Source organism: Pteropus medius, unplaced genomic scaffold, assembly GCF_902729225.1.
Source record: "Pteropus medius unplaced genomic scaffold, Ma_sr-lr_union100, whole genome shotgun sequence".
Lineage (NCBI taxonomy): Eukaryota > Metazoa > Chordata > Mammalia > Chiroptera > Pteropodidae > Pteropus > Pteropus medius.
Window position 1 is genome coordinate 2,407,904 of NW_024342469.1, and position 26,733 is coordinate 2,434,636.

A 26,733-nucleotide genomic window follows, 5' to 3' on the forward strand; every position below is an offset into this window, starting at 1 on the left:
AACAGGTCTTTGTGGCCCGACTGTGAACAGGCTGGCTTCCTGGAGAGCTGTCTGGGGGTCGGGCGGGCCGGGGGTCGGGTGGGCCGGGTTCACACCAGAGGCAGCGTCCAGCTGCCTCCATCGGCTGTGTCCTCTGCTACTGTGTTTGGTGTAAACAGCTGAGAAATCGTTACCTGTGAGTGTGGGACACAGCGCGCCGTTCATCAAGCTTAGGACGGGTTTACAGTATTAGCAGGTATTTCTCAAGCAGGAAGAGGGAGGAAAGCCCTGGGCGGGGCACGGAGAGAGGAAGGTGGCTGTGCACAGGCCTTTGCATCCGATGAGGAGGAACCGCCAGAGAGGGCGTTTGGCAGCCTGGGGAGACGGGTGTGCGCCCCAGCTTGCTGCGTCTGAACCCCAGCCCGGTTATAATCCGGTGGCACAGCCGTGAAGCGAGAAAGGCACTTGACTGTCTACCCAGTGTCCTCCCCTCCCCTGCCTGTCGGTGGCTGTCTGTTGGTCCTTGCCGTCAGGATCTGGAGGTGTCTCCTCGACTGTCTCGTGGATTGTTAATCCTCCATTCCTGGCTACACTGGGGCTCGGTGGCGAGCAGAGAGGAAGGCGGAGGGAACCCTCTGGCCCCTCATCCCTGCCCAGCTGTTGGGTGGGAGCCCCGAGGAGACCTGGACTGGCCCCCTTCTGAGTTTCAGTGAAGTCGTGCTCCGAGGAGGTCACGTCACGGGTGGATGTCCAACCCCTTCCTCTCCTTCCCTCTTCGTGGCATGGAGCTGGCCCCAGCCCCTTCTGAAAAGCTGTGGCCCCAGGCCCCCGGGAACGGGCCCACTGCCCTCCAGAAGTCACCCACTGTATCATTCACTTGCTCCACAAGTACTGAGTGCCTGCTGTGCGCCCAGCCAGCGGGCCGCCCGAGGTCACCCATGCGATTGTCCGCTCACGGCTTGAGACGTGTCGATGGGAACCTGGTCGGAGAGACCCTCCAGCACCCCTCACGCTCTGGCGGAAGCCTCCGCTGGGGTCTAAGGCCAGGGAGGCGTCGACAGCCTGGGGCCGCGTCTGGGCAGGGCAGGCCGAGGCCGCTCGGGCCCCGGGCCCCTGGACCCTCTCCAGAGAGGGCTTGACCTGTTGAGACTTTGAAAACGTCTCAAATTTTGTTTTCATCACGAGTCATTTCTAGAAAAATAATGACCAGAGAATGGCCCAGTGTGTCATCGCCAGAAGATGCACTGAAATGTCACGGTCGACCCGGGGGCTAATTTGAACGTCTTTGGTACTAAAATTATCATACGTATTTCCCTCGGAGACAGACTGACGCGGACTGATTATTTTTACCCGTCCGCCTTCCTCTCCTCCTTCCTTGTTCCTTTTGAAGCCTCGCTCTCTGGCGTGGAGGGAATGGAGCTCATTTATTCGTGGTGACAGCAGCTCTGTCGTCACGTGGGTTTGGTTACTTGCTCCCTGGTAAGCCGAGCCTGGGCCTGCGCTTGGGAAGTTGGAGGTGCCCCAAGGCGCGCGGGGACCCGGGCTTCCTGTGCTGCGGATGAGCCGGCTGGAGGAAGGTGTCAGCTCATTTCAGGGGAAGCTCAAGGAATTGGATGCTGGAATAACACTCCTCACGGCCTTCCTGTAACCTCCGCATCCAGGCCCCAGGGGACGCGAGTGCCCGTCACTGCGGGCAGAAAGCCACCGCCCCGTCGCCGTGTGTCTGTGCTAGGGAGGCTGCACGCGGCCGCGGGGGGCCTGTGGCTGACGCCCCTCTGAAGGGAACGGGGACAGGGAGGCTGACGCGCCCACGTGTGGATGTGAACCGGATGCCGTCCGGTCCCTTCCAGTCAGGCGTGTGACACACACGCTGTTTCCTTGGTTTCAACCCTTGGTCTTTCGGTTTGTAAATAACGTGGTTTTGGTTTCCGTCACAGTCCCCAAATGTGGCCCCCTTCCTTCTGTCCCCTTGTTTCTGCACCGGCCGCGCCTCTGTCAGCGCTGTCCCCTGCCCTGGGAAGGTTCCAGAAGGTGCCCTGACTTCCTCGGGTGGTGTCCATGGATCTCCCCGGAGGCTTCCTCGCTGCCCTGTTTCTCTCTCCTTGGGCGACTCGCTTATGTCCACGTCCCTCAGGCCTGCAGCGGCTCATGGTTAATGTTTATCAGGCACTTCAGCGGGCCGGTTACTGTTCTGGAAGGTTCTATACGGGCTGTCTCACTGATCCTCACAGTGGCTCTGTGGCCCTGTTTCATACATGGGGAGACTGAGGTAGGGGACACTGAAGTATCCGGGCCAGCGGTTCTCGTTGGGGTGAGTCTGTCCCCATGCCTTCAGACACCATCTGAGGACAGGTTTGGTCGTCACAGCAGGGGGCGGGGTGCTAGCTGGTGAGGCCACGGGTGCTGCTCAGCATCCTACAGTGCCCGGGGTGGCCCACACAGGTGGTCCCGCCCCCCACGTCCTGGGGGAGGGGACACCGTGCCACAGGCCAGCTGTGAAGGCCAAGTCGGGATCTGAACTCAGCATCTGGCTTCTGGGCTCAGGCTTGTCCGCAAGGCAGACTCCTCCGGGGGGAGCAGCTCGGTCCACCCGTCCAGCCGTCCCCCCGGTCCATTCATTCATCACGCAGTCTTTCGCGGGGCTCAGAGGTCCAAACTGCGGTGTGGTGGGAGCGACGTTCACATGGTGTGGGGAGGTGCGGTCCGCCAGCGCCTCCCGCTCCCGAGCTCTCGTCGAGTTGAATTTAGCTCTTAAACCGGAGAGTAACGTACCGTTCAAAGGAGAGTCATCGCCTGGCCCGTAGCTGAAGTCTCAGATGCTGCAGAGGCGGAATCCTTTCCTAGGAAAGTTCGCCCTTCAGACGTCCGGGATTGCTTCGAAGTTCCCGCTCCTTAGCACCACTCTGATCGTTCTGTGGTCTCTTCTGGGTGACTCTGTTTCCGGCGACGTCCCGCGCCGAGGGTGCGGTGTGGATGGATTTCACCAGCAGCCTCCTGTTCTCGTGCAGCTCCAGGGCTTCCGAAGGGCAGAGTCGGTGTGCCCCTCCCTGGACAGAGCAGGCTGTTGGGGACGGGGACTGTCCCCAAGCCCACCCTGCGTTCCTCCCTGGGGCTCTGTTAGCCTTCTGGGGCCACTGCGAGGAAGAACCACAGACTGGGCGCTTAAAACGACAGAAACGTGTTCTTTCCCAGCTCTGGAGGCTAGGAGTTTAAAACCAAGGTGTCATTTGGCCCTCGCTCCCTCTGGAGGCTCGAGGGGACCGTCCTTCCTGCCTCGTCGTGGCTTCTGGAGGTGCCAGGTGATCCTTGGCTTGTGGCCGCATCACTCCGGTGCCCGCCTGTGTCCTCACACGGCCTCTTCCCTGTGTGTGTCTGTGTCCCAAGTTCCTTTTTCTTAGAAGGGACAACAGTTGTTGGGTCAGAGTAACGTTTTAACTCAATCGCATCTGCAAGGACCTGTCTCCAGATAAAGTCGTGTTCACGGTACTGGGGCTCAGGGCTTGAACATATGATTTTGAGGGGCACGATCGTACCCTCCTCGAGGCTCTGGTGCACAGCGGCTACTTCTTGTCAACCTGTTTGTCCAGCATCTGCTGGGGCCGGAGGACGCTCCTGGGCGGGCGAGTTTTCTGTGGTTGGTTTTCCTTTTAAAGATCCAAGCAAGAACACGAAAGTCCCCACGTGCCACCCGGCCAGCTGCCAGGGGTTGACGAGCTGGGCATGCAGGGAATGACAACAGACACCGGAACCTCTGACCTCGGCCAGTCAATTGGCCTGAAGACGAGCCTTGTGCGATCAGAGCCCCCCTGTGACGTCGGAGGGGAGACGAGGCTCCCCGGCCAGGTCCTGCCACGGTTCCCCCACCGCCGGTCACCGAGCATCCGGTGCGGTGTGCAGCTGCTGCTGCAGAAAGAGCCAGAACACAGGCTCCACGAGGCAGGGCCGAGAGCGGGGATGGGCTTGCCTGCGCGCTCCTCACCTGGCGTCCCGCGGCTGCTGTGACCAAGCCCCGCAAAGCGGTGGCTCAGACAGAACACACGCACTCTCTCGCAGCTGCCCCCGGAGGCTCTGGGGGGGACACACTGCTTCCCAGCTTCTGGAGGCCGCCCGCCCGCCTCGGCCCGCACCCCGGCCCACTCCGCCCGCTGCTCCCGTCACAGGGCCTGCTCCTGGCTCTCGCCGCCTCCCCGCCTCCTGAGGGCCCTTGTCACCCAGAATCACCTCCCCATCTCAAGATCCCTAACCAACTCACACCTGAGAAGCCCCTTCTGGTGTCCCGGGTCCTTTGTTCTTCTGCAGTGTGGAGTCACCTGTCCCCAGGCAGCAGGACCATGAACCTCTCGGGGGCCCTGTCATTCTGCCGACCACACCCCTGGCTCCCACCAGGCCTGGCACCCGCTCGGCACTCAGTGAATGTTCGCGGCGGGAGTGAGTGAGCGAGGCCTTGGCCATCGGCACCAGGGTGGTGGTTGGCTGTTCCTGCTGTCCCTGGAGGCACAGCGGGGCCCGAGGGCCTTCGGGAGTTGCTGGGGGCCCCGTTTGAGCCCCTGACCTGAGAGTGGCCGCCCCAGACACCCGGCCACGGTGAGCCCTTTCCCCGGGGCGGGCAGACGAATGTCCCCCGTTGTTCCCCGGGGCCGGGCCTGCGGTGGCCTAGTGTGGTGCATGGCTTGCGGGCATATGAGAGGGAGCGGGCGTCCATGAGGGCAGTCCGGCCACCCTGACGGCGAGCGACGAGGAAGGCGCGTGTTCTTCCTGGACGAGCTCTGTCCCGCGGAGCGCGCCTCCTCCAGGCGGGAAGGGCGTTTGAGCCCCGGGGCCGAGCCGCTGTCTTACACGATCGACGGAGGATCAGTCAGCATTCCAGCCGCGTTTGGACACGTCGCTGTTCGAGAGTTGGCACGGTTTCCCCATGAACCGATCAAGCTGGGGCGGGGGGCTCCCCAGCCTCCGGCCACCAGCCTCCAGCTTTCCTTACCACGGAGCCCGCAGGAGCGAGCCCAGGCCCTCCTGGCGTTGGAAGATGGTAGTCATTTGGGGCCGCCAGGTAGCTGACTTCAGGGCTGGTTATTCTCCGTCCCGCGCCCCCATTATGGGTGAGAGGGCGGGCGGGGAGAGCACCCCTCTTCTGGAGGGAGGGGTCCCCAGCATGATTTGGGCTGGGTCTGGCGGGCTGTGTGCCTTCTGGGCCCGTCCGCTGCAGGCACCGGGAGTTTGAAGGCCACACGGATAATCCGGTGAGCCGGCTCCAGCCCTCACGTGTGAGTGACTCTCGCAAGGGAGCCAGCGCCGTGGGTGCCTGGAACCATTTTGTTTCTTGCTGGAATGTGATTTTTATGTATATTTTTTAAACGGGTGTGTCTGGAGTTCTGGGAATTAGCTTTCAAGACAGTAGTTGCCCCCAGAAGGCCCGCAGTGGGCTGGGCTTCTGGCCTCCCTCCCACATGGGGGGCAGGGGAGGGCCTGGGCAGGTGTCTGGGCTCCTTCACGGGGACGGGACATGGATGGGAGAAGGTTCCAGGGCAGAGCCAGTCACTAGGAAGTCAGACCAAGTGGGAGGAGAGGTGTGAAGGGGGTGGGCGGAAGGGAGAGGGGCTTTGGGGTGCAGGGGTGGACCTGCCAGGCCTCCGGTCTCAAGAAGTCAGTTGACGACAGAGTCCCCATTGAGAGCGCTGCAGGTGCTCAGCTCAGAGCTGAAGAGACGTAGGTCACTTCCCCCGACACCAGCCTCTTAGGCGCTAGGCGTAGCTGGAGGGCAAGAAACGGACTCCTGCCTCCGGGGAGGGTTTTACGGCGGGGAAACTGAGGCACTGGTCAGGAGCTCGCTCTGGAAGCCTCTGTCGCTGGCAGTGAGGCTGCGGGGGCACCAGTGGAAGCGGGTGCCGAGGCCCGGGGTGGACAGGAGGCTGGACGGGCTCATTTTCGCGGTGTTCGACCATTTCTGACGTAGCCGCCCCTTTTCGGAGACCCGGGGCATCCCTGTCCTTTGCCTCGCGACCTCGTGCTCCCTGGCGGGGGAGCCTCTGATTCGAGCCGCCCTCAGGATCGTGCCTCTTTGTCAGGACGAAGGCGCCCGTCCACTACCTCACGTCCGTGTGAGGACGGGGCTTCCGCGGGGCTCGGCGGTCCCCAGGTCGGCGTGCTCGGTCTGCGACCCGACCCTGAGGTGGTCCTGAGGGGTGTCCCGGGTCCTCTGTCCTCTGCGTGCGTCCAACCTGCGATCCTGCTTGAGCTTCGGGCGGCCCGGGCCTTCACGCTCCGTGCTCCAGCTCCTCCCTCGCAGCCTCTGCAAAGTCTAGTTTTTCTAGTTCAAAGCCCTTGGCTGTTTCTTAGGACCAGAAGGCAGTTGTCTGTTTATTGAAAACTTAGGTTGTCAAACCTGTACGTGCCCTCCCCTCCTCCGTGGCCGTCCCCTCCTCCGTGGCCGTCCCCTCCTCCGTGGCTGTCCTCAGTCCTCCTTCAGGGCCCAGGGCCTCGGCCTAGCTGTGCTCCCGTCTTTGCTGGCCCGGGACCGCGCACGTGTCCCCGGATCCGCGAGCAGCGCCCGCGGGCCGGTTCTGCAGTTGCCGTCGGCAGGCACAGGACACACCAGCATCTCTCTGGTTCCAGCCCTGCCCTCCTGTCCCAGGCCTGCGTGCCCGTCACACACAAGTGCACACTGCCCACATCACACACACGTACATGTATACACATACCACATCCGTGCATACACACCCACGCTACGCACACACCACACGTGTGCATGCACAGACACACACGGACACACACACACCTCTGTGCGGTGAGGCCGAGGCCCTGTGCTACCCTCTTCCTCATCCACAGACCCGACCAGGTGCACGCCCGTCACTGACACCTGGCCCAGCCCGCGGTGTCCAGGAGCCGGGACCCCGGTCCCCCTGTGCATCTGTTGGGCCCTTTCTGGGTACGAGTGTTCGCTTCATCCCTCTTTGCCCCTTCCACAAACGTTTCTGCAAAGCCCAGCCGAGAGGCTCTGTGCCCAGGCACTATTTTTTTCACTCCGTTTCCCTTATCTTTGAAGAATATATTTGTGTTACAGAAAAACGGTAGGTTTTATACCCTGTGCTGGGCCTCCGTTTCCTCGTCTGCAAGGAGTTCCCACCCCAGGGTGCGGCACTGTGAGGGTTAGTGCGGGAACCGGCCCAGTGGGGGCCTCGGCCGGCTGCACCTGTGCTCCATGAGCCTCTGCTCCTGGCGGTCACGCTGCAGGTGAGCCCTTTCTATCTGGGGCTTCTCCAGGGTGCTCAGCCCCTCAAACCAAAGGTCTGCGGCTCTGACACTGTGGCCTGGGGTCCCCAGGCAGGCAGTGTCCCCCTCCCCCCAACCCCAAGCCTGGGGCAGACGTCCACTGATGGGGACGTGTGTGAAGCCTTGGAGGCTGGAGGGGGCTTGCTCCTGAAGCTTCTGTTTTGTTGTTAAGAATGTTTTTGTGGGGAGGGTGTCCTTTCCCAGATTTCTGTTGGGGATTCTGCATTAGCAGCTCCTGCCTGTCATCTCCCGGGCTTGTGGCATGCTGCATGCATTATTAAGCGAGGCTCTCAGTTTGCCCATGTGAACCTGATCCTTGGTGTGGGGGCGGGGCCGGCCGTTACCATGGTGGGTGCATAGGAGGAGGATGGGGGGTTCCCCAGGTGTAGAATGACTTGGAGCAAGCGTTTGACTCCAGTGGCATACGAGGATATAAGGGGAAGCCTAAACTTACTTTGAGAATTTCTGGAAAAGATAAGTTGAGTCTCGACAGTTTGCTCCTCAGAACATTTATTTCATTAAATTAGTGTTTCTTATAAGAGGTGTAGGAAAAACTTAAAGATACGGGGCTCACTAAATTTGGTCCAAATTATTTTCCTCAGGTAAGATGATTTTAGGAATTACGAGCTACATTTCACATCTGTCCCCACCTCTGTGCTCAGCGATGTCAAGTCGAGATCTTGGATTTGGTCCGGGGGGTGGGGGTGGAGTGAGGGGGTGCGCCGTGGAAGTGGGCAGAAGCTGCAGATTGGGGCTCTTCCCCCGAGGGCTGGCCGTTAGGGTTTGCCAGCACAGCGCTGCATACAATATGTACGTTTTAAAGGAAAACGTAAATGGATTAATGTGTGATTGAGACAAAGCCGGGGAGCGCGCCCCTGTGTGGACTCTGCGGGAAACCCTGCTGAGGACCCACAGGAACCTGGGTGGGGTTGGCCTGAGCGAAGGTCCTGGAGGTCAGACCTTTTCCCGGCCGACCTGGTTCATTTGAAGCCCAACACTCAAGAGTTCTCACAGCCTATTATAAAAATGGTGTGTTCAGCTGTGGGATTAATTCTTCGTTGATGACATCAACCTATTTCCACAACTAGTTGAATCACCCACGTGAATTACGTCGGTTTTGTGATTTTGTGTTGCATCCCTCCCTGGCTTGACAGTGGGGAGCCCTGGCATGGCCGTGACACCCTTTCATGAGCCCGTGGCGTGCCAGGCTTCGTCAGCGCCCCTCCGTGTCTGGCATTCGTAGGGTCCCGCTGTGTGCCGGGAGGTCACCGTGTGTCCGCCCATGCAGGAGGCATTCACTGGGCACCCCCGGTGTGCTGGGCCTTGGGCTTGTCCCCAGAACAGGCAGCGTCCGTGCCGCAGAGCCTGGGGAGACACGCTCAGGAACAGTCACACCGCGGGCGTCACCCTGCAGCTGGGGCATGCGCTCTCCAGAGGAGGGCCTCCGGGCCCATCAGTCATGGGTGCCCAGGTGGTGGCAAAGCCTTCCGGAGGGGTTGTGGCCCAGGGAAGCCACCCGCCGAGGCCGGGGGAGAGGACGCCAGGCCCAGAGAAAGATGGTCACCGATGGGTTATGATGGCTGGTTGTAGTGAACACCTACCAGGTGTGCACGGGGCCACCTATGTGAGCCCTGTGAATCCCCCAGCTGCTTGTGAGGAGGAAACCATGTGGCTGGTGTGAGAGGTGGGTGAGTGTGGCCGAGGCTGGGCATGCGGCCGAGGGCCAGGCCCCGAGGGAGAGGGCCACCTTTACAGGGGACAGGATTGCTTCTGAGCCAGGGCATGGCCCGGCCTATGCTCCCGTGGCCTCTCCCCGGTGTCACGGAGAACCTGGGCTGGTGAGGCGTGGGCAGCTGGCGTGTGTGCAGGGGCCCGAGGGGAGGCCGCCGTGGGTGTGCAGATGGGGTTGGCACAGACCAGGGTGCAGGCGGCAGTGGGGATGAGTGACCCTGGTCTCCGGGAGGTGGCGTTGGTGGGACAAGGGACTTGGGGAGTGGGACGGCCCCAGGCTCTTGGTTTGTGTCACTGGATATATAGTGGGATGCTTCCCCGGGGAGGAGACCCTATGGGGAACCAGGCATGGCTAAGGGAAGCTCGGGTTTCAGGCCCGGATTTTAGGGAGAGGACACCAGAGGAGAAGTGGTTGGGGGCTTGGCGTGGGGCTCAGAGGTGTTTGGACCTCCTGGTCCACTGCAGAGGCAGAGCTTGGAGCGGCAGTGGCCGGTGGCGGCGGCTTCACATTCATCCAGGTGGGTGTTGGGTCACCTGGACCCGAACCCGGATGGTAGGAACGTCAGGCAGAGGGCGCCAAGGGCCGGCGCGGTTGGTTTCCTGCCACGGTTTGGGGAGCATGCCCCGCCCGGTCCTCGCGGTGGCTCCGACTCGGCCACCGATGTGCCATACTGGAGCTTGGAAAAAGGAAGGTCCCCTAAGTGTCACAGATATTTTAAAAATCTAGATGGGAGAATTCGAAGTGTGTGAAGGACAAATACACCTCAAGCTAAGCATTTAAAATGAACGCACGGAATTTGAGAAGGCCCCAGGCTGCCCCCCTGGAGAAGAGGCCAGGAATGCCGAGTGTGTGAGTGAGTGTGTGAGGGCGAGTGCATGTGTGCGAGTGTGGGTGTGCATAAGGGTGTGAGCACAGGTATGGATGTGAACGCACATGTGAAACCGAGAATCGGATGGAAAAACGAGCACAAGAATTATCGGGCGGGTCCAAGGAAAGGAAACAGATGTTGCCAATAAAATGTGCAAAGATGCTGAACCTCATCAAAAGTGAATGCGAATAAAATACTTTTTGGGTTTCCGTTGTCAGCGATGCAAAATATTTCACAGGTTGATCGTACCTGGTGTTGGGGAGGCCGCTTTGGAAATGTCTATCAAAATGCGAATTTTGTGTGCCCTTTGATCCCGGGCCGTTAGGAGTTTTCTCAAGGGAGAGGTTCTTAAAACACACCAAAGATGCATATCGAAAGCTATTTGCAATAGAAGAGAACCATAGGCAGCCTACATGCCTGTCGAGAAAAGAACAGGAAACACCAGTGATTTAAATTTTGATGGGTGCCCTAAAGGAATACTATGCGGCCGGCCGTTATAAAAGACCGCTGTGTGCTGACCGGCGGGGTCTCCAAGACACAGCGCTGAGCCCGCTGGGCAGCTGCCGGGGCGGGCCGCCCACGTGGTTTTCCTGTGGGGATGTTCAAGAAACTGCTAGAGACTTTTACTATTTGTGCCATGCTTATTGTACAGTGGGGTGGTTTTTAAGTGTGTGAATGTAATGCTTCTGTTTTAAAATGCATTCACTTAAAAATCAATAATTCAAAGAATGCCAGTGGGAGCTGGGGAATTTCTGGCTGTTTGAAGCTCCCGAGGGCCTGCAGGTGTTTGAGGGGGCCGGCGATGTCCACCGGGTGTGGCTTGGGGACTGTCATCCTCGTCCGGGGGGGTGGGGATCACCCAGCTGGACTGCTGCTGGCGGACGTGGCGGCCAGCTCAGAATCGACAGATGCTCTGGGCCTGACAGACCTCGGGGGCAGAGGCGGTCAGCTTGGGCTGCTTCACCAGTCTCTCTGGGGAAGCTTCCGGAACCCTCCTGTCATTGAGGGGCCGGGCTCTGGTGGGGACATTGGAGCACAGTGGCACCAGCCTTCAGTGAGTGCACAGGCCCGTGGGAGAAATGGACGTGATCGGGAGCAGGCTGGGATGCAGCGCCGGCCGGGCTGGCTGGTGGGTCTGCGTGAGGGGCAGTGGGGAGGCGGGCGCTGCAGGAGGCCAGCCAAGGAGGTGGCCCTGGGTGCGGCTGATCCTGGCACGCGCCAGAGTCTCCGTCAAGGTTCTGATGCGCGGCGGGCACGGGTGTGGGCAGGGTCCACGAGGCCCTCTCACAACTCTCGGTGTTTCTCGGGAAGTCTCAGCCAGCGGGGTGCTCAGAACAGGATGGGATGCTGAGAAGGGTTCAGGGCCCCACGTTCCCTCTGCCCCCAGGGTAGGCCTGGGACAGGGGTGGGGCTGGTGTGACTCGGTCGCCTGGCACATCTTGGGGGGCCCTCTGACCTCCATCCTCAGCTCACTCACCAGGAGCCGGGGCCCCCGATGAGAATAACACACGTACCATGCCAGCCCCACGCGGCCGTGCCCCCCAACACGCGCCTCGGCCCTGGTGTCGCCGTGGCCTTCGGGGGCGGGGTTCGTAGCCGCGCGTCGGGCCCGGGGGCCGGCTGGCCGCCTCCTCGGCCCGCCGCGTGACCCCTGGCCTCCGCCCTCGCCCCGCAGGAGAGCACTGTGAGGTGAGCACACGCTCGGGGCGCTGTGCCGACGGCGTGTGCAGGAACGGGGGCACCTGCGTGAACCTGCTCGTCGGCGGCTTCCGCTGCGTGTGCCCCCCCGGCGAGTTCGAGAGGCCCTACTGCGAGGTGACCGCCAGGAGCTTCCCGCCGCAGTCCTTCGTCACCTTCCGAGGCCTGAGGCAGCGTTTCCACTTCACCGTGTCCCTCACGTAAGTCGGCGCACGCGTGTCCGTGCGGGCCGGTGGCCGGAGCACCAGGGACGTGTCACGGCGCGTTCCCGTAGATGATGATGGAGGCGTCCTCCTCCCGGTGACCGGTGAGGGGTGGGGCTGGCCACCTAATGTGTAGGGCCGCGCAGTCTGAGTGTGGGGCCCCTTTTTCCAAAACAGAATTTCAAGTCGGGACCAGCGGAGCCTTAACCCAGGCGTGGGGTCCTGTGTGACCGTCCAGGCCACACGTGGTGAACGGCTCTGGCTGTCTGGTCCTGCTCACTGGCCAGCACTGGGCCCGAGGTGGAGGGGACAGGGACCAGCAGGCTTGGAATCAAGCGGACTCAGCTCAGGCTCCTGCTCTGCCACCTGCGAGCTGTCTAGCCAAGGGCGGGGCTGCCGGACCCCATTCAGTCCTGGTTCCTTAACCTGTCCCACGAGGACGCAGGCTTCCTGTGCGCTGTGGTCCTTACTATAGTTTTGCATTTTTTTTTTAGATTTAATTTTTTTAAAACCTGTCATTTCCATCTTAAAGATTTCTGCCAAGTGTTATATTCGCGTGGATGTGCCAGTGTCTAGGGGGCCCCTTGGGGGAGTACAGGGCCTCCTGTCACAGGCTTGGGCCACACTGAGGGCCACACGGAGCATCTGCGGCGGCACGGAGCGCTGTGGGGCCGGCGCACACTCACTTTGCACCAGCAGCTGCCATACGAGGGGTGCTCTGGGTAGCAGAGGCGAAATGCCTCGAGAAATGGCCCGAGGAGTCTTAAAATCGAGCAGGAGGGGCCCTCGACGTCCATGCTGAGCGGGGAGCCCCTGATGATGCAGACGGAGCTCAGGGCCGGCCGAGGAGACTCAGGCAGGGTGCCGCACAGCTCTGCCCGTGTGAACCACCGAGCCAGTGCTACAGGGCTGGGCATCGCGATGCCTCTTTGGGCTCGCTGACCTCTCCAGGTGGACGTCTCAGCAGACCCAGTCTCCACCCCTCGGGCCCTGACTGCTGAGTGGCCCGAGGTGGCAGGCCCTCCTCATCCTCCTCATCCTTCTCCCTCCTTCTCCTCCTCCTCCCTCCTCCTCACGGTCAGGTCCTGTGAGTCCCTCAACCTGACGTCTCCACTGCTGGCTACCCCTCTCCTCCCCAGCCCCCGGCCCCTCGGTGCCTCCCGCCGTGCTCTCTCCCTGGTGACACCTGGTGTGACAGCACTGTTGATCTTTGTTGTCATCGTGAGAGGTTGAGCCCTGTGCACACTCCCCCCGGGGCCTGCCTGCCACCTGGGGTTAACCCCAAGCTTCTTAAAATGCACAGGCCCCCTGCCGCCTGAACCCCGGTGATCCCCGCGGCTCTGGGGCCTTGCGCCCCGTGACACGGCCGCCCTCACGTCCTCGTGGTCCTCGCCCACTCGGTCTCGCACAGGCCGTTTCCTCTGTCGCTCCTGCCGCTTCCTCCAGTGTGACCCCTGACCCGGGCCGGGCCGGGCGATGCCTGCTTGTCTGCTGCCTTCAGCCTCTGCCGGCCCTGCTTGCGGCCTCAGGCCACCATTCGCCCTGACTGCCCCCTAAAGGTCCTGAGGGGGGCTGGGATCGTTGGCACGTTTTCTACCTCGCGGCTGAAATCTTGGTCCCCACGCAAGCTCTCGGGGTGGGGACGGGTGCCCGATTTCCTGATCCCAACTTCCGTCCAGCTGTCAGATCATTTCATTGTGCTAAAGTCTCCAAGGCAGATGCCCGTCCCTTTGGAGACCTTCAGATGGCCCCGTGGGACCCCTGGCTGGTGTCTCCAGATTCGGGGCCCTCTCATCGTCACCACGTCACTGAGGTCCAGCTCTCTGTCCGTGCCTGTCCCCTGCTGGCCTGAAACCCTTCACCGGCTTTTTGTTCTGTGTCCCAACACCCCAGGCACCCAGTGGGCAGCACGCTGGCTTAGAAGGTGACCGGGAGTCCCGGTGCCGGAGGCGGGCGGGCCCCCGGCAGACCTGCTGGAAACAGACAAAGGGAGGCTGTCAGGTTCAGACTCAGACTAGAGAGTGCAGCGCTTCATTAAATGTCCACGTCGCATAACGTGACGTCCACCTGCTCGTCGGAGAGAGTCGTTTTGGCTGGTTACGTGTGACAGCAGTTCATGGGCGATTTCACGACGGCTAAGATATCAGGGCCGCCACTGAATCAGGGTTCTGTAGGGAACGACCTCAGAAGCAAAATCAGGGAACTTCGGCAGAAGAACAGCTACACGCTGGGGGGTGTGGTTGCTTGGGGGGGTTGGGGGGACCGGGCCCCTGCAGGGTGCGCCGTGGGAAAGGTGGGCCGGGCCCCGCGGGGCTTTTGTTCCAGGCGGCTTCTTTCGAGGCTGCTGCTCTTTCCAGTTTCTGTTTGCCGAGCTCCTGCGGCTCGAGTTCCCAGCCGCCGCTCCTCCCCTCCTCCCTGCCTACCCTTTGTTCTCCCCTCACGGCCCCCAGGCCCCTCGCCGAGCCCCGGCTCTGTTTCTGGCCTCACCTCTTCTCATGTGCACTGTTCGGACCCTCCCCTGTCCCTGGGTCCCCTCCGTCGTGCTCTGTCTTCACCAGTGGACGGGTGCGGGGCCATTCAACGGACCAGCTCCCACTGCGGTCCAAAGAGAAACCAATGGTCATGAGACCGGCCAGAGAACTGGGGTGACCCAGTGAGTCTGGAGCCTGGTGTTGAGTTGATTTCAGACTTAATTCAGCCCCTTTTCTACCTGACCGCTCCACACCCAAAGCACCTGCTCTGCTGCGAGGGTATTTTTCCTTTCGAGTTTGTCATTGGTCCTCTCTGTGTTCTAAACAGAGGGGGTTCGAGGTCTGGACAGGAACCGTTGATTTTCTGTAGCTCCAGGGAAAGGCCGAGGCCAAGTGCCTGAGCCTGGTTCCGACAGCTGGACTCCTGTTGCTGCAGCGAGACAGACAAACCAGCCTTGAGTCGAGCAAAGAGTTTCCCCCACTTAATCTCTGCTGAGAGCGACAGGCAGCTGCCTCAGGAAGCGGTCCCGGCTTCATTCGGGAGGTCTGGCGGGGTCTCTGTAACCGGGGCATCGGGGAGGCGTCGTGGTGACCCGGTGTGTGTGAGGGCCTCCATCAGGGCCCCTCGGGTCTGGTGGAGCGGCTTCCTCTCAGAAGAAGGACTTCTGAGAATGCTCATCTCTTGTCGGAGTAAGTGGGTTTTACTCCGAATGCGTCAGGTCTGACGAGTCTTCATTTTCACACCCCCGTCTTCCTCCGCACGTTCGCCCGGCACGTCGTCATGAGCGCTTTCGCGGGCCAGACGCTGTTTTGGGCTCTAGGATGCAGCAGTGAACAAGAGTCTCGCTCCCAACCCACGTGTTCTCATACACAAATACATACATAGTTTCAGAAGTACACTGGGTGACGTGATTGACAGATGCGGGGGGCACGATCTAGACAAAGCGAGTTAGGGGGAGCGCAGTGGGGAGGTCTGCGAGCTGGGCGAGGCCTTCCTAGCAGGCAGCAGCGGGTGCAAAGGCCCTGGGGCAGGGAAGAGTGTCACGTTTGGGGCGGAAGGTCGCAGAGTGGCTGGAATGTGGTGCTGGAGACCGGCGCCCGAGGTGGCCGTCAGCATCGGCCTCCCTGAGCGAGAGGCGCCGCGTCCCGGACGTGGACTCTCCTTCCTGCGGTGGAAGGCGCCCTGCACGGCGTCTGTCCAGACATCTCTGAGTGGCACGGTGGCTGGGTCGTGCTTCCGGAACGTTCTGCAGGCGGCCTCACGTTGCACAGGCGTGTGTGCAGACTCTCCCATGGACTCTCGTTTGCCTCTTTCGGAAGAGAACCTTGCTGGTCGGGTTTAATGGGCGGCCGGCTCCTAAGGAGAAAACCGAGCGCCCGGGCCCCGTCCCCCGCGAGCTGACCGTGTCACGCTGGGGCCGCCTGCGAGCCTCCTGCGTGGACGTCAGTCGGCGTGTGACACGCTGCCGCCTGGCCGCAGGTTCGCCACGCAGGAGAGGAACGCCTTGCTGCTCTACAACGGCCGCTTCAACGAGAAGCACGACTTCATCGCCCTGGAGATCGTGGACGAGCAGGTGCAGCTCACCTTCTCGGCAGGTAGGGCCCCCTCGCGGGAAGAGCAGCTCCCCGGCAGGCGCTCGGCAGGTTAAAACCACCCTGACCTCACGCGGCACCCTCGGGTGTGCTCACGGCTCATGCCCGGGTCCCCGTCCGGGAACCCGACCTCCGGGCAAACCCGGGACACGCAAAGGTGTGTGTCGCGTGCTCAGAGGGCCGGGACCAGGGACTCGCTGCAGGGTGGCACGCACGAGGGCGCCAAGCACTCTCGGAGCCTGGCCGTGGGACAAGGACGTGCTCCAGGCCGCAGAGGGACTCGTGGCCTCTTGTCTGCTAACCTCTGCTTTCTCCCCGCACCTCCCCCGCCCCGCAGGCGAGACCACGACAGCGGTGGCACCGCAGGTTCCCGGGGGCGTGAGTGACGGGCGCTGGCACTCGGTGAGGGTGCAGTATTACAACAAGGTAGGACGGGCGCTCTCCCCGTGGGCCCCGGGCTGCGAGAGGCGGGCGCTGGGAGCTTCTCTGTCCTAAACCATTTATGCTCTGAAATTTAAAAAAAAAAAAATGCTGGGTGAAAAAAGCCCCTGAGGAGGTAAATGAGCATTTGTGGCCGGTCTGTGTAAATAGACCCCAGCCCTGTGCTGGGCGGGATAGTCCCCCAGGGAGCTCTGGGGGTGCAGGGGGCACGCGGGGAGCAGAGATCACCCTGCTCAGGGGAAGGGCGCAGAAAGGGTTCATTCACACAGCCGCCTTGGCCCAGGTATCCGCGCAGGCTGACATTCCGGGCCATTCACACGCAGCTCCAGAGCTGAGACAGATCGTCCGCTGTGCCCGGATGCCACCCGAGCGTCGGAAGGCCCCGGAGCGAGAGCGGGGAAGGCGCGGGCATTCGGATTTCGTTTTGTTCTGCTGTTTACTGGCTTGTGAGGAAACGTGGTGTTGGTTTTTGCATCAAAATCCGCAGCTCTGGGCTGCGTGGTTTTGCCAAGCATCCTCCTTCCTGGGAAGCTCGGGGAACCTCCCCATGGGTCTGCGATGGCCTTGCCCCCACCCCAGGGTGTCCTCGGGGCTCAGCCCGAGCCCCGCTGGCAGACGGGGGATCGGAGGTATTTGCTGTCCGTCACACCCACTGTGATTGTGGTTTCCACGCTCCAGTGATCCGTGTCTGCCGCCCGCCACGTGGTCCTGAGGCCGCTGTGTCCTGTAGGGCCCTCGCTCTGCTCTCCCCGATCTGCCGTCTGCTGTCCCTCTGCTGCCCCGGGCTGCCCTAGGTGTCCTTCCCCAGTCACCCCAAACAGGCCCCAGCAGTGGTGGCTGCACGGCGACCGTGGTTTTCATCCGTGGGCAGGCACTGACCGCACGTGGACCTCTGGGCTCATTCAGCGTGAGGGTGAAGGAGAGGTTCCGAAGGGGTCTGGGGTGCAGGTCTGCCGTGGTGCGGGGGAGGGGGCAGTGCTGGCCTCGGGATTTTGAGAGCTAAGAAGGATCGTGGCCCCCTGGGGAGACCTGCCGCCAGCCGTCTCGGGGGCCACGGTGGGGCGAACTTCGGTTTTCTCTCCTTGGCGCCATAACCTGCTCCCCAGCTGAGACCTGGGGCCGCTCACACCTGTTTCAGCCGCTCTGGAGACGTCCCCCAAGTGAACTTGCCCGCCCCCCACACACACCTTCGGACGGGCTATTTCTGCCCCTTTTCTCTCACCCTGGAGAAGGTCGGTTCTGCAAGCCAGTCTGTCACAATAGGTCGCCGAGGGGACAGTGACTCTGCTAGGCACAGGCACGAGGGCTGTTCCCTTGTGTCCTGGAAGGTCAGGGGCCCCGAGGGCAGGCCGTGCCCTGAGCACCTCGCTGTCCCCGCAGCATGGGGCGTGGTCCCCCCTGAGCTCGGGGACCATTCTGTCTGACCTCAGGTCCTGACGCGTTCCCTCAGCAGGACAGGCAGAGGGACACACTGGCCTGCAACCCCTGTTTCTCTGTTCACCTCATCAGGACAGTGTCCCCATATCCAGGCTGGGCTGACAAAGGACACTCGGCAGCAGAGTGCATTCCTGGGAGGTGGCCCCCTCCTGGCCTGAGGACAGGGACCAGGGGTCAGTGGCTTTCTGGCCCAAACACGTTCAGGCTTTTGCCGCGACTTTGTGCACGCCCTTGAGTGGGACATGGATGTTCTCGGCCGCCCACTGCTCCGGGGCAAGCAGTTGCCACCTTGCCAGAACATTCCGCCCCGGAATCTGGCATCTGCAGCCTCTGACTGGCACTCGGCCTCTGGCCCTTCTCCGTGGCTGGCAGGGGCTGGACACCAGGGATCAGCCGTCCCCGTGGCCTGTGCTTCCTGGGGGCTTAGTGCCCGGCAGAGTGCAGGCCAGTCGGGGTGGGGGCGCCGCGCTCCGTGTCGGGGAGCAGAGAAAGCACCCGTGCTGTGTTTTCCTCTCTGCCTGTTTGGGGGCGTGTCCCTCAGGGTGGCCTGAATGCTTTTGGCTGTGGCCAAGTCAGCCTTGGTGTCCCCATCGGAGCCCCTGCACAGAGCATGTTCTGGAAGCACCTGCCGATGGCTGGAGCAACAGCGTGTCACAGTTGAGCAGGGAGGGGGCCCTGCCAGGGTCTTCACGCCTCGTCCTCTGCGAGTTCACACGCCTGCTTGCAGCGACCCCCGCAGGAGCACCGGGGAGGGAACCACCGCCCAGCACCCCGAATGCCCTGAGGAAGGGGGGTCTGGGGAGCCGACTGGAGGTGGAGGGGGCTCAGCGCGGGCCAGCGCGTCAGCGGCGCCCAGCGAGGCCCTCGGTGCAGATTCGGCCCCGCCCCTCCCCGAGCCCAGCTGGTCCCTCTCTCGCCCGAGGCGGTTTTGGGAGGAAACGAAGCAGTTTGCGCGGTACCTTGAGGCCTCCTTATGTGGTTTGCCTGGGCCCCCAGCGGGGAAATGCTTACGGAGGTTCTGCACGTCTGCCTCCTGGGGCTGGTGATTTCTAGGGGACTTTTGTCTCAAAGCTTCTCCGGGTATGGCGATGGCCCGGGCAGCTCGTTTGGGGGGCGAGAAGGCAGCCGGCTGAAGTCGCAAAGCTACCAGGGTGACGAGAAAGGAAGGCAACCCCAAAAACAGTCTGTGTAGAAAGCCACTCTGCTCTCAGGGCGCCCATGCGTCTCTGGTTCTGGGAGGGGCCCCCCTGCCCGAGCTGACGGTGGCGGGCGGCCTCACTCCCCAGGGCAGGAGCCTTCCGTGAGCGCTGCCCTCTGTGCCCGCCCCTGGACCACGTGCCCGACTAGTCTGGCCCGGGCGGAGCCGTGGAGTAGAAACGTCCATGGTCAAGGCCGGACCCCCCACCCCTCTCCCCATGCGCTCCTGCTGGGATGGCTCTTACGCCCCCTCCCTGAACCCCCCGTTACTCCAAGGTGGCGTCTGCTCTGCATTTAGTCGCGTCTGGGGTGGGAAAGCCCTGGGCCCCTTGGACAACCCCCCAAGGCATTCTAGGAGCCTGGCTGGGCCACGTTCTCAGTCAGGGCCCCCACAGGGGACAGGGGACCCTGAACAGGGTGCTCCCAGGAGGGCTTGTCACCAGAGGCACAGGGTATGGAGTATCCACAAGGGGAGGTGTGGGACCCAGGACTGTGACCGCCCCTAGGTACCGAGGACAAGGGGCGAGGGCAGAGTGGGACCCAGGAAGAAGCAGTCAGGGACAGAAGCCACTGCGGCGGAGCAGTGACCGTCAGCAGGGTGACAGAGCTCGCCAAGGCCCTCCTGACCGCTCTTCCCCGCTCCCTCTGATCTCCTGTTGGGTTCCCCATTGGCTAAAGCCAGCTGGAGGCTGAAGGACAGAGGACCCCTTGATGAGGTCTCCAGGGGCCGGCCCCCAGGCAGGGGGTGGCAGGGTCGGTTTGCTTTTCTCCGCTTGGCGACATTCTTCACGTGAAGGTCTGCTGGCGTGCTTTGCCGTCGGCGAGACCGAGGGCAGGCTGGGGTGGGGAGGTTTTCTGGGAAGGGATTTTCAGAAGCAGGCACTTTGCACAAACATGTCGAACTCCGTCCAGCACAGATGGAGCAGCCGAGCCCCTCCCCCGCACCCACCCACGGAGGTTTGGGGCCGATTTGGAGGATGTGGGCTCATCACTTCGTCGAAGATGTGCCTTTTTTGCGAGGCTTCTGTGGAAGATGGTTTAAACATTTTCACCACAAGCTTGCACAAGAGCAAATGTACCTGAGGGAAAACGTTCTGTGCAAACCATTTTGGAAAGATTGATTTGCACGTGGAACTCGGGTGAGGTGGTGACCAGGGCTCGAAAGTGTCTGTCCTTCCTGCACCGCCTCCCCCCACCCCACTCCACCACGCGCTGGGCCAGGCGGGGGAAGTCTACGTGGCCGTGTGCTTTGTCGTCGCGTCCCAGAGAGCCTGTCCTTGTCAGATGGGTACAGAAAGGTGGAAGATGACTATTAACAGAGCGACAGGAATGGGGTGTTTTCCAAAGCTGTGAGAATGGCGGCATTTGGAACGGTCGTTTTTCATAAACCAGGGTGCACGGTTCTCTTGTAGAATCCCAGCTACAGACACGAACTCAGAAGTTATTTAATAGACGATAGGCCGTCCCTACATGGAATGTCACGCATCCGTGAGAGCTCTGTGTGCAGATGCGGAAAGATCTCTAAGAATGTTGTTAATAGATTTAAAAAACGTTACTAAGAACAGGTTGTAGGGTGTACGTATTTAAACGTTTCATCTCAAATTTCAAACTTTTAGAAGAGTTTTGAGATGAAAACAAGAATTCTCCTGCGCTTCTCCCGGGCGGGTCACTCGGTCGTTGGCCTTTCTCTGCGTTTGCTTCGTCTTTCTCTCCGCCCCGCCCCCAGTTCTCTTTCTTACGTGTCTTCGTCGCATTTTAGCTGCTACTTTCCGCATCCCTGGTGGTCATACCTATGTCACTGTCACTGTGATGAATGTCAGCTTCTCTCTAATTCCCTCCCTCCCTCTGCATTCATAGTTGGCTTTCTACCATAACGAGGAATTTTCTCTTCTTTCCTGTTTATTTATATAAGTATGGTTTTATGAATTCCTGTTTTATTCAGACAACTATAATATATTGTTTTCATTAATCTGATGCTCAGATTGTTTCCTGTTTGGCCCAGATCTTAGGTTTGGCTAAAAGGGTGCAGGGGTAAGAGCCAGCTTTATAGCTTTGTTCTTTGATACCCCCCCCCATCATTTTATTCTCATTCCTTTACTTTTTTTGGCACAAAAAGACATTCCTGGCTTATTTTGTACTTCTCATGCCTCAGCCCTGAAATTGGCCATTTATCTATAGAACTCTGGGTTGTTTTAGTAAAGAGTGGTATTAAGAAACCAAGGTCCAGGTGCTAGGTGTGCTCATTGCTTCTGGGGTGTCTCGCTCACAGTGCAGATCTAGAACACGTATGTACGTTTATATGTATATGTATAGGTACGTGTGCACATACATAGACACACACACACGTGCTGAAATTTATGTTTATTTTTCTCTGTCTCTCCTTATTGAAAACCTTGAATTCCTTTCTCATACTATGGAGTTCATTCTAGTTTTTTTCCACTCTGTTTATAACTCTTTTCTCTCTCAGTAAGAAACCTCGTTCCTGTTATTTTCAATATAGTCGTCTGTTTTCTCGATCCACCATTATTTAACCAACCTCCCAGCCTGTCCAGGTCACCGCCTCGCTCAGCCGCCATTCTCGCCCTCAGCTCCCACTAGCTGTGTGCCCGCCCGCCTGCCCGCGCCCGCTCACGCAACCCCAGCCCCGTGAGCTGCTGCCCCGCTTGCCCCGACTCGACCGGCGGACTCCAGTGGGTACTGGGCACGAGAAGGCCTAATGGAAATTTGACTGAAGCATTCAATTACCCAGAAGATAAGATGCAGGAAAAAGGAAGTTTTTTTCAAGTTTTTAAAATTTTTAAGGAAATTAAAATACAAACAAAAAAAACAACAACAAAAAAACCGAAAATATATGGGATGCAACTAATGCAGTGCTGAGAGGGAAATTCATAGCACTAAAAATACTTATGTCAGAAAAAAGCGAATGTTTCAAGTCCATAAGCTAAGGTCCCACCTCAAGAACCTGGAAAAAGAAGAGCGAAATAAACCCAAACGAGTAGAATGAAGGAAAAAGAGAGATAATTGCAGAAACCAGTGATACCGAAAACAGAAAAACACTAAAGAATATCAGCGAAACGAAGCTTTGGAAAGATCAGTAACATTGACACGTTTCTAGCAAGCCTGACGAGGAGAGAGAAGACGCAGGTCGCCGGCATCAGGAATAAATTCTCAATTCCTCAAAAAAAACTACCACAACTCCCCCAACATGAAGAATAATTTGACCGCGTTACTGTCAAGGAAATGGGATTCGTCACTTAGAAACTCCGCAAAACGAAATCTCCAGGCCCAGATGGTTTCACTGGAGAAATCTACCGAATGTGTCCAGAGTTACGTGAGATCTATATACAGTCTCTTCCAGAAACCAAGACGCGGGAACACGTCTCAGTTCATTTTGTAAAAGTTCGTAGTGCTCTGATACCGAAACCAGATGACAAGAATACAAAACAGAAAACTGCAGGCCGTACCCCTCACGAAGACAGACGCAGCTCCTGTCCACACCCAACCCGTGCGTAAATGTTTGCAGCAGCTTTTTCCGTGACGGTCCCGAGCTGGAGACAGCCCAGAAGGCCTCCGGGGTGAATGGTTAAACAGACTATGGTATGTCCACACCACGGAACGCGGCCTCCCACTCGGAAATGGGAAGGAATGAATCACCGATAGATACCACGTGACAGAGGACTGTGCTGAGCACGTCGAGCCAATCTCACAAGCTCATGTACCATTCCGATTTCCGTTCTTGAAATGACAGAGTTCCAGAACTGGAGCATAGATGAGTGGTTGCCCGAGATTGCAGGAGTGGCGGGGGCGGTGGGGGGCGTAGGTGGGGCTGTGAGGACGACAGGTGGGGTCCTGGTGGGGATGGAATGTTCCATGTCCTGACTGCATCAGCGTCCCCGCCTGGCCTATGCTGTTATGCCTCCCTGTGGCAGGATGTTTGCCGTCGGTGGGGACCGGGCGAAGGGTACGTCGGCTCTCTGCACGGGTTTCTACAACTGCACGTGCATCTGAAATTCTCAGAATAAAAAGCTAATTAAAATAATTCTGATGTGCACATATGTGCTGGCATATGCATATTTGTTTTTTCTGAAGGGTACCTCCCCCTCAAAAAATCTACCAACAGCGTGTGCCTGGTTATAAACCACCCCGAAGCCTGGCGTCTTAAAACAGCAGGTGTTCATTCTTCCTTGTGATCTGGGACGGGAGACGTCCTGTGGCTCCGTTGGCACAGTCTACCGCGCGACGGGTGAGGTCGATGAGAAAGCAGGCGGCTTTCCTGTCCATCTCGTACGACTTCGAGCTCTTGCGTTTCACGTGTGCTTTTGTTCTAGGGTGTAGCAGGAGGCATCTGGGCGATGGGATGATGAACTGTTTTTGCTTTCTTTTAAATGTTCTGTTGAAAAAAAATCATTCGATTTAAGGCACGTACAAGATAAGGAAGCTAGTAAACTTTTTTTAAAAAAGTTTAGGTGAGCTTTGGCCGAGAATGTGAAACCTCGAGGGCCAGGCGGGCACCTCGTCCCCTCCCTGCACCCACGTCCCACTGAATCCCTCCTCCCACTGACAGACTTGCAGAGGGGACTGCCGTCCTTTGGATGAGAGGGTGGGGACGCCCCGCGTGCTTATTCCTATTGCGCAGGCCCGCCCGCCCCAGCCCGGGTCCCCAGCGGGCCCATCAGTCGTTTGTGTCTCTCCAGCTGTGTTTCCTGCCCGTTTCTCAGGCTGGGAATGGCCTCTGTTGGCTGCCCCAGTGGGCCGTCCATAAATATTGAATATTGACACTCCCATAACTGGCGGGATCCTCTTGACCTGTGGGGTCAGAGGGTAACGTCTGCCCCCCTTGAACCTGAGCCGGACAGCGAGAAAAGCCTGCGGGTGGTCCCGGCTGGGGAGAGGCCAGGGTGCCCGCTTCCTTTCCAAAACACGGCTTGTCAGATGGTCGAAAGTCACCTGCTATGGAAACAGTTATTCCCGGCGACAAACACAGCCGCACCCTGGGCCTTTGTGTCTACGCCTGTCATGGAAAGGCCTGCGGGCCGAGGGCCGCGGCTGACTTCCCTCCAGTGCCCCTTCCCTCCCCAGACTCCCTGCCATCCCGGGCCTCTGCCGCCACCGCCTGGTGGGGACACTTTCTGACCGAGGCCTTCACGTCCCCCCACGGAGGACAGGGATGAAACAGGCCTGCGGTTCTCACTGCCCGGTGCTTTGGCTTCTGGAACTGGGGCTCGAGGGCGTCACGTGCCTTCCTGCTGAGACTGTCCCTCTCCCCCCACCGTCCCCTCAGCCTCCTCCATGCTTCTCCCAACCAACTCGGCACCCTGCGTTTTCATTTAAGTCCCAGCATGTCACCCTCATGGCCTGCAGACCCGAGAGGCCTGGGGTCTCTGCTGCTCTGCAGACTCTGGGAACAGAGAGGGACCTGTTAGGGTCCTGGCAGGAGCAGGTGGGGGCTTTGCAGGAGTGTGTGTGAGGGGGTCAGCATGCACCCCCTTGTAAGCCGTCCCCCCTTCGTCTGAGGAGGCTTTGTGAAAGATGTCCTATGACCTGCAGAGTGACGTTGTCATTGCCCAAAGTGATCTGTCCTTTCTCTCCTGAGACTGGGGGGCTGAGCCCAGACCCCCTCCCAGGTGCCATCTCTATGGGGCCTGTGCTGAGGACCCAGTGGGCTGCCCCTCCCCCACCTCCTTCCAGTTGGAAACGGGCAACCGTCCCGCATGTGAAGGGACACGCGCGTCTCCGGGGTGCCTGGAGGTCTCCCCAGTTTGTGCCGAGCAACATGAAAGCCCCTCAAAGAAAGAATGTGTTGCCCGGTTTTCCCAGAAGGTGCTGCCTAAACCCTGGCTTTGAGCCCTTTACTTGCAGATGGAGAGGGGGCCCCTCTGAGCCAATCTGCATAAACAACACCCCGTTCCCTGGAAACTTAGGGACCCGCCCAGCTGGGCTGCCACAGAGGGCGTTCCTGACCCCGGTGGCTGATGGTGGCTGAGAGGCTCTGGGCTCCCTCTCAGGACCCGGGAGCTTCCGTCCAGTGAATGGTGGGGCTGGTGGGGGGCTGGCTTCGTGCCCCAAGAGCGGAGCCGTCCCCACGGAGGTCCCTGGGCCCGGGAGCTGATGCACGCACCGTGCCGAGCACGCGGGCGACGCCGCGTGAGCCTGTGCCTCCGGCCCTGGGTCCTCTGTGCCTGAGCGTTAGTGTCCGTCACAGGAGCACAGGGCTCCTGGGATCAACCACCTCGCCTGGGAAGCAGAAGGCTTTGGAGCGGGTTTTTGGTTTGTAGCTCTTTTTATTTTAACAGACTCGACACACAGGTCGCTCTGCATCCGGGCCCCGGAGCAGGTGCAGTTACTCAGAGCTGCCGGCGGCACCTGTTTCTTTTAAAGATGTGGAGAGGAATTAACACGGTGAGGCAGCAGACATTGGGGAGACGGCCATTCGCATTTGGCTTTTCTGTCCGTCTTACAGTGTGGCCGCAGCGGACTTGTGTGCACCCCCTGCCCCCCCCACACCCCAAGCCTGTTCACAGGGTTATGCCTTCAACCCCGTGAGGGAGCCCTTATTTCTACCCTCCGTTTACAGCCAAGCCCGGTGAGGGGAAGTCAGGTGACTGTCCTACAGAGTCAGGATGGGGACTGCGCCTTCGGAGGCGATGCTCGTAGCAGGCCGTGGACACTGCTGTCCTGTGTCCCCTGCTGGCCTTAGGCCCTCACGGTTGAGCCTCACGTTGGTGTGACAGCCAGCCCAGGGTTAGGCACTCTGCAGAGGGGTCGGATCCACGCTTTAATTTTGTTCCCGAATGACTCTTGCGTTGGGAGCCGTGAGCTGACTCACTCTCTGGGAGAGGGTGCCAGGGCTGGCAGTGGTGGGTACCCTGCCCCAGGTCGCTGGCAGGTGACAGAGTCGGGAGCACCTGCCCCCCACAGCCAGAGCTGCGATCAGGAGCTCGACAGCTCACTCGCGGGATGACTCAGGGCTGCCGCCCTCCCTGGGGGCCAGTAAGCGGCCCGCCCGGTGGCCCAGTCAGGCACACTCTAATGGGGAGGCCGTGTCCTCCCCAGGGTGTAGGGTTCCAGCCTCTCAAAAGGAAAAGGTCAAGAAAGTTCTGGGTTCTTTTTGTCTTTAATGTTAAACTCAAGAGAAGCAAATACTTTTACAGCTTAGTTTTGGGGTGCCCTGAGCTTCTGCTGGCGGTGTATTTGAAGGCATGACAGCTGCTAAATGCCACCTCCAGGCCCTGGCCACACAGGGCGGCTCCACGCTGAGTTTTTGTCGGACAGCCATTTTGTCCTTACGGAGACACCAGGTCCTGCGTGAGCTCCGAAGGCGTCTGGCCAGTTTCGCCGCCTCCAAGAAGCCGGTTGAGTCGGCGTTGCGCTTACCGTGTGGCATTGGGGTGCGGGTGCGCCTGGCCTGCGTGGTGTCCGGCCGTCATGCCCCGGTGTGGCCGAGCCCTGTCCTGGGCCCTGGGACTCAGTTGGTGGGCAGGTGAGGTCCCCACAGCGGGGGCTTGCGTTCGGGGGGAGGGGAGAGCGAGGCAGTAGAGGTGAGAAAAGCCTCGGGAAGAATCAGACGGGGCGTCGGGCGAGTCTGCCCTGTCCCTGAGCCTGTCTTGCATTCCTGCTCTGCCCCTTCTGTGTGGCGTTGACGGTGAAGCTAAGGGGGGTACACTCGAAGCGCTCCCCTCACCTCTGCGGGGCCCCGAGCACCTGTGTGGAGGCCCAGCTTGGGGCCGGAGGGCTGGAGAGAAGCTGAGGCTCAGGGCGGGCTGCACTGGACCGAGCCTTCACCGCCGTCACCGCCTGCAGGTGGGGAGGTGCCTTCCAGACCCGCCGTGAGCCCCCGAGGAGGCAGCG

General features: G+C 60.1%; 1 protein-coding gene across 6 annotated transcripts in view; it reads left to right on the forward strand.

The window, feature by feature from the left end:
* CELSR1 (cadherin EGF LAG seven-pass G-type receptor 1) overlaps positions 1-26,733 on the forward strand; it is a 113,207-nt gene that overhangs the window by 42,219 nt on the left and 44,255 nt on the right. For all 6 annotated transcript variants that reach the window (XR_005652870.1, XM_039863151.1, XM_039863152.1 and 3 more), the window contains 3 exons: positions 11,521-11,743; positions 15,698-15,813; positions 16,148-16,236. Coding sequence is in view for 5 of the 6 variants with exons in the window: in XM_039863151.1 (XP_039719085.1) it covers positions 11,521-11,743; positions 15,698-15,813; positions 16,148-16,236 (428 nt within the window). In the remaining variant the exon portion in view is untranslated. The remainder of the gene's footprint in view (positions 1-11,520; positions 11,744-15,697; positions 15,814-16,147; positions 16,237-26,733) is intronic.